At 45.3% G+C, this 10,610-nt stretch overlaps 1 protein-coding gene across 1 annotated transcript; it reads right to left on the reverse strand.

The window, feature by feature from the left end:
• Window positions 1-9,152: 9,152 nt before the first annotated feature.
• On the reverse strand, window positions 9,153-10,169 carry F5J12DRAFT_771474 (GTP-binding protein; the record flags this gene model as incomplete). The annotated part of the gene is made up of 5 exons (XM_051742248.1): window positions 10,035-10,169; window positions 9,752-9,924; window positions 9,606-9,688; window positions 9,346-9,549; window positions 9,153-9,295 (listed from the first exon to the last, which is right to left on the reverse strand). The coding sequence occupies exons 1-5, from the start codon at window positions 10,149-10,151 to the stop codon at window positions 9,153-9,155; spliced, it is 720 nt and encodes a 239-aa protein (XP_051597992.1). The 5' UTR covers window positions 10,152-10,169.
• Between the last annotated feature and the right edge of the window lie 441 nt (window positions 10,170-10,610).

The following is a 10,610-nucleotide window of genomic DNA, read 5'->3' on the forward strand; positions in this document are numbered from 1 at the left end:
TCCCAATACTCTGGTGGTAACTCAACCTCAGCCTGTATGTGCAATTTATCTTGATGGTCCAGGTGAAGTAGGTCCCACAAACACAGTTTTTCCTGTCAAGACCATGATTGAGCTCTCCCCAGCCAATCAGCTTTTGAGAGCTCCAGCTGATTATTGGGTTATGCTCTTTGAGCCACAGCATACCAAGGAGGAGGGATTCCCAGTTTCTGAGCTTAAGGACATATGCATGGATGTGCATAGTTTTTCCCCAGATCTTGGCTCTGAAGGAAGTGATGTGGGTTACCCAATCTCCAGTCCTGCCTTTGTAGCTTCTCAACTCCCAGGGTCTTGCAATCTTGCACAATGGGATGTCATATTTCTGGACTACTGCTGGGTCAATGATATTTCTTTCAGTGCCCAAGGTGAGGATAGTTTGGACAGTAGTGTTTTCTCAATCAACAAGCAAAACCAGCAATAGAAGTGATTGACATATCCTGTTCATAATCACACACTTTTTTGGTTCCTATCTTAACCTCTATCTTTTGGGACACAATGGGCTCTCCTCCTGATGCTACACCAGGGGAGCCTTTCAAAAATCTGGGTTTCCTTTTGGTCCCCTGTCATCTGTGGGTTTGTCATTCTCCCCACTATACTTGTCTTCAGGTTCTCAGTCTTCTTTGTCTCTGGAGACTTGGTCAAGTTCCTCAAGCATGGCCAGGATGTGAGTGTGGAACTTCTGGGCCAAGGAAGACTTACTGTTTGTCACAGACAAGTGGCATTTAGACTTCATGTGCCCTGTCTTACCACATCCATAACAGGTAGGAGCTTCACTCTGCAATTGGACCTTGGACTTCTGATCAACATCCATGGCATAAGGGTCTCAGTACAGAACTTTCAGAGATGGACTGGATTGAGATCTGTGGGAGGCTTGTTCCTGTTTCCAAAGATAGGAGTGGTCCTGGTAAGTCACTTTTCTGGAGAAGACCTTGAAAGTAGCCATTGCCACATGAGCTGCCATTGCTTGGTGGATCCAGTCTTTGACAGTGTCTGGTTTAGGGCCAGCCATAAGGATCCATTTGTTTATTTCTTCATTGAGGCCTTTGCCAAAGAAGACTGCTGTGGTCAAATCTTCAGTGGATATCTGGGCCTTGTTAAGGCAGTTATGGAAGTTGGCAATGTATTTGTCAAGTGAGCAGTCTCCTTGATGGATAGTGGAGAGGTAGATAAGTGCTGTGGACCTGGCATCTCCTACTTGGAAGTTTCCTTTAGCTTGGTGATGAACTCATCCCACCCATCAAAGATTTTGAGGTCTCCAAGTGCAGTAGTGTTCTCATTGATGTAGTCCTCAGCAAAGGCATGGGCCAAGCCACTCCCCATGTAAGAGAGGGCAAACACAATCTTGGACTGATCCTCATAGTAAATGTGCTCATTGGTGGTGAGGTAGAGTTTGACACTGCTCAGCCAAGTGGAAAAATCTTGGTGAACTCTGGTATATGGGAAGGGTTTGTTAAGGCAGATTTCTTTCAGTCCTCCTCCCTTAGAGTCATGTTCCTTTCCTTTCTCCTTGGAACCTCATGAGGGGCCTTTAGGCCTGACCACATCTTTTCCAAAAAGAGACTTGTGAAATTCAGTGGCCATTTCAGGGGTTACCTTACTCTGTCTGGTGAAGGGGTCCTGGATATTGAGTCCAGAGGCCTGGTGGGTGAGTTCTTCTGCCATCAGGTTGGTAGAAGTTGGAAGATATATGTTGGTGGATGAAGATGTGTTTATATACCTATGTAGAGTACTGCATAACAAACATTCAAAAATGTCCAAACATACACCTGAGGCCCCACTATGGCTCCACTAGCCACAGTGAGTCACTGTGCAGCAGGACTACATGTACAACCAGGTCTCCACAGTGGAGAGACTCAGGGGTAGACATATGACAAAGGGGGAACAGCTGCATATGTGATGTACAGGGTTAAACAGGTACTGGGGGTACACATGTCACATGACTGCATGGATCAGAGCCACCAGCAGATCACAGAAGGAAGGGTGGACACAGTCCAGCTATAGTACAACACAGGGTAAACAGGGGCAGGCCATAAAAGGAAACATACAGGATGCAAGCCTAACTGCATAGACAGCAGCTCATGGGCATAAAGGCAGTGACAGGCACAAGCAGTAAGGTACAGCATAAAAAAGGGACAATGTGAGTGCAGTGTAACAATCAGAGCAAGATCTAGTGAACCCTCTTAGGGTGCTTGGAGCACAATGAGGTTTTGTCTTGCCTTAACCTCCATACCAGTGTCCCTGGACCAGAAATGCATTGGTTGAGAAGGCATTGGTTTGACCATCATGTTCTGAAGTGCCAGATTGACCTCCATAACATTTTCAGCCTTCCAAGCATTGATTAGTCCCAGAATACATCAGGCATGGGTGGGGAAACAGTACAGTGAATGACTGTCAGCAGGTGTTTTATGGGACTGATGGTTCTAAGAGCATATTATACAGATGGTACTGTAGTGGCAACCAGTATTTGATAAGATTTCCCCAAGAGAATGACCATGTGAGCCAGAGAGATGATTTCTTGAGTTGTGGTAAATGAGGAAGGCTTATCAGTATAAATGCAATGTTTATCATTGTTTACACAATGACAAATCATCTGGAAGATCATGTGGTCTATTATGTAATCATATTTTCCCATCCCTCCTGAGATCTCAGCTTCTGGTTCTCCAAATACCCTTTCAATGGTATTGCAGTTTTAAATCAATTATATCTCCACTGCCTGTCACCTGAATCACATGACAAAGGTACCATTCTGTAGCCAAGAGCAAGTACTAAATTTGGTCCTAGAGATGTGAAGCAAAATTCCCACCCCTTTTCACACCACACTTCACACACTCTATTTAGAGCAAACATTGAAAGGGATTTTGGAGTCACTGTAGGGGAGCATTCACTGGCATGGAGTGAAGTCACCAGCAGGAAGTGGCAAATCTCTGAATTGGAGTAGAAGTGAACAGCATTTGGGGGCCATTTTCCAGCATCATGTGGCAGCCACTGTTGTTACACAGTGGAGTGCCCTGGCATTGCATGGCACCTGATGGGAATTGGGCAGCTGAGGGTTTGGTACTATGTGGGGAAAGTGGGGAAAGTGCAGCACACTACTGAAATGTGGTACAAGAGTGTAGGGGAGCCCAAGGAGCTCAATATGCTATGGTGTTACACTAAGCCATGCTGTGGAGGTGTATGGCAATTGGTAAGAGGAAGTGGTGAGAGTCAAAGTGTGGTTCAGTGGTGTAAACCAACCAAAACCAATGCAAAAGACAATGAAAGTGAGTGGTGGTGTGCCTACATGGTACCTAGATGGTGGAACCTTTTATTTGGGTGGGTTTTTGAAAGCTACAACACTCAAAGATGAGTGCTGAGGGTTGGGGGTGCTCCTGATGAAGGGGGAGCAGGAATGCAAGAGATTGTGATGGGGTAGACTGCTGTCAGCCTACAGAAGGATGGAGGATGACTAGAGCCCAGGAAGGTCTAGATGTGAAGATACTTGATGATAGATGTCAATAGGTGAAGTAGACAATAGCTAGACCCTTAATAACATCTCAACTATCAAAGCTGATGAATGAATTACTGAGGGACAATGAATTGCAAGCAAGAGGGGCTCTCTGATGTCTTCTTTTTTCAGCTATCTAAGTACAGTGATTTATATACAGTACAGGGGTGTTGCCTATGGAAAACAAGGTGTAAACACTTGGTAAGTGACTGGTAACTGATAAGTAAGGAATGTAAGCAGTGGGTAATTGACTTAGAAAGCATTTGTGAGCATTGGTAAGGATAAGTAAGCCAGAAAGTGAAGAATTAGTAAGCAAAGGCAAAAAATTGGTAAGTATTGGCAGTAGGTGAGTTAAGGACAGTCAGAATTTCAAAATATGAGTCAAGCAAGGTCAGAAATTGGGTAAGCACACTGGAATCACATTAGGGGGAGGCTGTGCATGTCACATCTCAAAGAGAATGCTCCTAGGCCAAGGTGGGATGACAGAGAGGCAGTGCTGATCTGATGCCAATATAGTACATCCAACAGTGGACAGGATGAGTCAGGATGCCCTGGGCACAGGTCCATTTTGGCTGGGGAAATCCCCAGGATGCACTGGGAACAGGTCCATTTAGGCTGGGGAAGCCCCCAGGATGGCCAGGAAATAGGTCAATTAATCCACTGGAGAAAGCCCCATTTGGACCCCAGGCACTCTGTTATAGATGCAATAATCCTGGAGAAAGTCCAAGTCTGACACCTTGCTCTGGAGAATCTCCAGTGCCTGGAAAATCTCCAGCAGTTGCTGGGAATACCCAGGTGGTCAACACCTATTAGGTGGATACATTTATAAGAATATATGAACCTTATAGGTCCCCTGGGGGGGTGACTGAAGTAGGAGAAACCCCCATGATGACCTGGGAACAGGCCCATTTTGGCTGGGGAAATCCCAGGATGCCCAGGGGGCAGGTACATTTGGGCTGGGGAAATCCCAGGATGCCCAGGGAGCAGGTACATTTGGGCTGGGGAAACCCCCAGGATGCCCAGGGAACAGGTCCATTTGGGCTGGAGAAACCCCCATGATGGCTGGAGAACAGGTCCATTTACACTGGGGAAACCTCCATGATGACCTGGGAACAGGTCCATTTAGGTTGGAGAGTCCCCCATGATGCCCAGAGAACAGGTCCATTTACACTGGGGACACCCCCAAAAATAGGTCTATTAACCCACTGGGGAAAGCCTCATTTGGACCCTAGGCACTCTGTTATAGATGTGATAATCCTGGGGAGACCCCATTTCTGAAACCTTGCTCTGGGGAATCTCCCACAGTGGCTGGGAAAACCCAGGTGGTCAACACCTATTAGGTGGATACATCTATAAGAATATATGAACCTAATAGGTCCCCTGGGGGGGTGACCAAAGCAGAATGTTCCCTCTTGAGATTCAACTCTCCCTTAAGTTTGGAAGTATGAGGTTCAACACCTCTTCTTCCATATAAAATTCTGAGGTTTCACCCTCAATTGTTGAGAATTGCAAGGCCCAAGCCTCATGTATGTTTTCTTGTTTTCTCTTTCTCTTTTGTTCCCATTTTTTTCCTTTTTTCTTTTCTTTCCAAGCTTACTTCTGCTCTACTGGGGAGGGTGTTAGGGGTCCACCCTAAAAAACAGTGTCTGTTATTACCAGTATGTGATACCTTAGTATCACATGCTCTGCTCATATATAAAATATGTCTTGGAATCTCATGTAAATAACTTTTCTTTTCTATGTCTTACTATGCAAATACCAGATGGTTCACTTCATGTGTGTGAGCTTGAGAAGAAAATAATCTCAAATCTTTACATCCAGCTTATCCTCCTTGCAAGTATGCTCAGACTGTGTGTCCTCTTGGACATTGACTGTGAATAGTCACATCTTTGCTGCACTTTTGAATTTATCCTTTTGAGGAAGGGGGCAATCAGGAGCCATGTGGCCCTCCCTGTTGCAATTGAAGCAAATGATACCTGCTAGGAACCTCTGGGGTTGTTTCCACTTACCATCCAAGTGATCCTGTTCTCATTGACAAGATTGATGGTCCACACCATCCTTCCTCAGGAATCTGTTGCTCCTCATTGAAAGATTTAACTTTCCTCAATAAATGGTATCCCCTTTCTTTATGTATTTAAAGTTTTCATTAGATGAAGAGTGTTGATCACTCCTCTTGCTGTGTGGGTGTGAACCACTTCATCCCTGGGAGATTTCCCCCCAAACCCACATGGCTCATTCTCATATGCATGCTTATGGTCTTCTGCATCATTTCCATGCAGCATACCTCTTCAAGAATCTCCTTGATTTTTGAGTGCTCAGCTGATATTCTGCAAGCATCAAAGATACTCTTAATTATTGAGTGTAGTAGCCCCTGCAAGAATTTCCTCCTGAACAAGTAGTCATCTTGGGGTTGGAGCATTCAGTGCACACAATGCTTTATGTATGCAAGGCTCAGAAAATATTGTAAATAAGTTTTACCTGTGTGTCTTACAAGAATGTGAATGCCATATATGTAGTACACTTCACACATGTAAACTTGAGATAACACACCACAACCTTACACTAGGTGTGTTGCAGTGGAGATTGGATATTGAACATGCCATACAAATTGATGATAAGCAATAGTCCCATACCCCAACATGCTACTCTTATTTGTGACCATGCATAGACTTTATTGGCCTTCTGGCTTTATCAATAGTGGCTTTGCTGAAAACATCTCAGAATAATAACTCCATAAATGGTGAAAATATCCACTTGCAACAGTATACACATGGACATTCTGAGATTCAGTGGTTAATACCACTGGACACATTTGTCAGAAATGTGACATTGTGGTGGCAGTTTGGATGTGTATGGGACCTTGGAGATTGTCATATAAATTGCCATATTCCAGCAATGTATATGGGGTTATACAAAGGCAGCATGAATTCCCAACTTCTGATGGCAAGAAATCAGGTCTCAAATTTGAAGGTTGCATAGGACTATATGAGGGGACATGAATGTACACAATAACAAGCAGATTCCAAATTTCACAGGATTCTCCAAAGCAATAGGAGATTTCAAAAAAGACACTGATAGGCATTGAGATACTGTAAGTCAAATCATCATACTGGCTAGCAGGTGGAAACCAAGGGACTTACCAAGAACAGTGAAATGCATAAGAGCTGAAATTGTCTTTTTCATTTCAGGAATTTCTTTGCTGTAGACAGTATAAATAGGACTTCCATCATTGTGGTAAAGAATACATCTTACACATCTGGTTTTCCTGTGCTATGCCCACAAGAATGGGGCATAAATCATCCACACTGTCACCATGCTGCTGGAAGGCTGCTGCAATGTGTGCAATAACAACACTTTGGACACCTGATTTCTGATATTTTCTGACAATCTCTGTCGGAGCCTGCTGCAAATCCTTCCTGGAATTAGCCCCATCCTTGACCTGCAACTGGAAAAATAGGCATTCAAAGACAATTACACAACCTGTAATTATGAGCTTCAGATTCAAGCAGCACCAAAAGAGATAATTTACTGATGCCATGTTCTGCAAGTGCCATTAGGGAAGGCTGACTTGACAAAGACAATATAGGGATGGAGATGGAATGGCTGTCATGTCTGATGAATTGCTATGACATTCAACACATCATAGACAGCTAGGGGGGGAAAGGGAATTGGAACATACCACCTGAAAAGACATCAAGAGTAAAAGAGGAACCAATGTTAAAGTAGGAAAAAGAGTGACAAACCAACTGTAAAACATATGGGCAATGATTGAGTGTGGGATGTGGAACAAAACCATACATTCTGGAAATGGGTTAAAATTTGTCAGGATTTTAGAAGAGTTATGACAACTAACATGCTGAGAGAGATGCAAGAGAAGAAATAAGCAAAAGGCATACTCCATGGGAAGATTGTACTGACATCCTAACACAATGCCTCAGCAAAATTATAGAGATACATGCACTGATCAGGCTCACCATCTATTTGATGAGAAGACCTTGTTAAAAGCACACCAAATGGGCAATTTCCATGACACTCACTCTCTAAGACCCATAGGCCAAAAGTGAAATAGTGAGGATTGTGAAAATATATTGTCCTCTAGCAGATGCTGAGACAACATCACTCACATCCTATGAATGCAAATGCAGTGGGGTAGGAGAGAAAATCACATTCAGCAACCATACAGGGCCACCACATTTCATCTGTCCACTCACATACTATGAACACCAGTCCAACAGGGTGAGAGTGAACATGTCAGCATGCATCCACCACCATCTGCCATGACTCCACTCACAAACTATGAACCCCAGTCCAACAGGGTGGGAGTGAACATGTCAGCATGCATCCACCACCATCTGCCATGACTCCACTCACTCCCTATGAACCCCAGTCCAACAGGGTGGGAGTGAACATGTCAGCATGCATCCACCACCATCTGCCATGACTCCACTCACAAACTATGAACCCCAGTTCAACAGGGTGAGAGTGAACATGTCAGCATGCATCCACCACCATCTGCCATGACTCCACTCACTCCCTATGAACCCCAGTCCAACAGGGTGGGAGTGAACATGTCAACATGCATCCACCACCATCTGCCATGACTCCACTCACGCCCTATGAACCCCAGTCCAACAGGGTGGGAGTGAACATGTCAGCATGCATCCACCACCATCTGCCATGACTCCACTCACATGCTATGAACCCCAGTCCAACAGGGTGGGAGTGAAAATGTCAACGTGCATCCACCACCATCTGCCATGACTCCACTCACATGCTATGAACCCCAGTCCAACAGGGTGGGAGTGAACATGTCAGCATGCATCCACCACCACCTGCCATGACTCCACTCACAAACTATGAACCCCAGTTCAACAGGGTGGGAGTGAACATGTCAGCATGCATCCACCACCATCTGCCATGACTCCACTCACATACTGTGAACCCCAGTCCAACAGGGTGGGAGTGAACATGTCAGCATGCATTCACCACCATCTGCCATGACTCCACTCACTCCCTATGAACCCCAGTCCAACAGGGTGGGAGTGAACATGTCAGCATGCATTCACCACCATCTGCCATGACTCCACTCACTCCCTATGAACCCCAGTCCAACAGGGTGGGAGTGAACATGTCAGCATGCATCCACCACCATCTGCCATGACTCCACTCACAAACTATGAACCCCAGTCCAACAGGGTGGGAGTGAACATGTCAGCATGCATCCACCACCATCTGCCATGACTCCACTCACATCCTAGGAACCCCAGTCCAACAGGGTGAGAGTGATCATGTTAGCATGCATCCACCACCATCTGCCATGACTCCACTCACATCCTAGGAACCCCAGTCCAACAGGGTGGGAGTGAACATGTCAGCATGCATCCACCACCATCTGCCATGACTCCACTCACTCCCTATGAACCCCAGTCCAACAGGGTGGGAGTGAACATGTCAGTATGCATCCACAACCATTGCCCCTCATTCACCCAAAACACTGGTTGCTTACAAATGGGAACCATACTCCAAGGTCATATGCTAACTCCTCCAAGTCAATATGATCAGCCCCCTTTTTCATGTTTCTCTTCAATGTCCTTCCTGTAGTTAGCACCCTGCAGAACTTGATTTTTACCACTCACTTCATTATGGCAAATTCCATGCAGAGTCCCAAGTTTGATTGCTGTGATGATATAAGCAGTCCTTGCAGCCCTTCCCCAGTCAAAGCATTTGCTGTGCATTTCAATAGCTCTTCACAGTCTGCACTCTCCTGTTCCATGCCTGAAGAGACACATGCCAATCCACAGTTTTTTTATTCATGACTTACTTACCAGTGAGTATCAGGTAGCTTTGAGGTGGAAACTTCAGTTCATTCAGCCACCCCTTGATCTTTTCAAGACAGCCCCTTTGCAGCTGTTTTTCTACCTCTGGTGCCTCTTTCATTGCATCATCTAGAGTTAACCCCCTTCTCATAAGCTGCTGCACTGCATCAAGATTTAAGGTGTCTGCCTTTGTTAGTAGCACAATCACAGGAACTGTGCAAATCCTCAATCTTTGTATGAAGTGTGATGTGATATTTGTGTACACATACCATGTCCTGAATCACACTCACTAAAAAACTTCCTTTCAGCAGCCATGACCATCCTATGGCTTTCATTCAAAGGAATGCAATACCTAAATCAATCACAAAGACCAGATCAGTGGAATCCCAATGCCACTAGTCAGACATGTCCCTACCAAATTGCATGCAGTCTCTTCTCCAATTTGGTGGACTTTGCTTGATCTGTAACAAATTTCTTCATCTTATCAAACTCTACCTCACTCCCCGCCTCAAATCCACATGAGTCGTGGAACACATAGCGCGGGTTACTTTTGAACACCAGCTCATCTTCAATGTTATGGTAACCACGCTGCATAAGTTCAAAAGTGAGCACCATGTAATTTCACATGGTGGCCTTACCCCCAATGAACCCTGCACCGCCCTAGTAGCAACCTAGCGGAATGACATGTTGACAAATACACAGCACAAAACACACCCACATACCTTCTCTCCGTTTCCATCAAAGATCTCAGGGTGATCCGTAGTGTTACAGACCCGCTGTAAAACAGTTGTTTTACCTGCATTTGCTCTGCCCATGACAAGAATGCGAAAACGAGGGATGTGAATCAATCTGCCTTTTGGCCTCAGTAGGATCTAAGCGATAGTTTGAAGCCGGTGTAGGGTCGACTGCATGCGGGGCAACATGAAGGAGTGGCCTCAGTGGGAATGGGAACTAGTAACACACCAGCATTGTCACTCGGACGTTGAGAACACCGCAGCGAATGCCACCAGGAACTAACAGAGCTCGGCACCATGGCGATGTGAAGATGAGAAAACAGGTCTTAGGATGTCTTGAGCAGTAAGCGTGCTATGACTGTAGTGGACGATGGTGAAGCACGAAGGGCAAGGATTCGAGTGGCGTTGAACGCTCAACATGCCTATCTCTAGTGCACAGCCTGACACGTGTGTAAACTATGACCACCAACATCAGTAAATTCAGCCAAATTACAGCATGCACATTAGACAGTTTTTGAATGCTCGGCAAACACTGGCAAA

The sequence above is a fragment of the Pisolithus orientalis genome (genome assembly GCF_024613125.1).
Source record: "Pisolithus orientalis strain OTSU chromosome Unknown F5J12scaffold_25, whole genome shotgun sequence".
Classification (NCBI taxonomy): Eukaryota; Fungi; Basidiomycota; class Agaricomycetes; order Boletales; family Pisolithaceae; genus Pisolithus; species Pisolithus orientalis.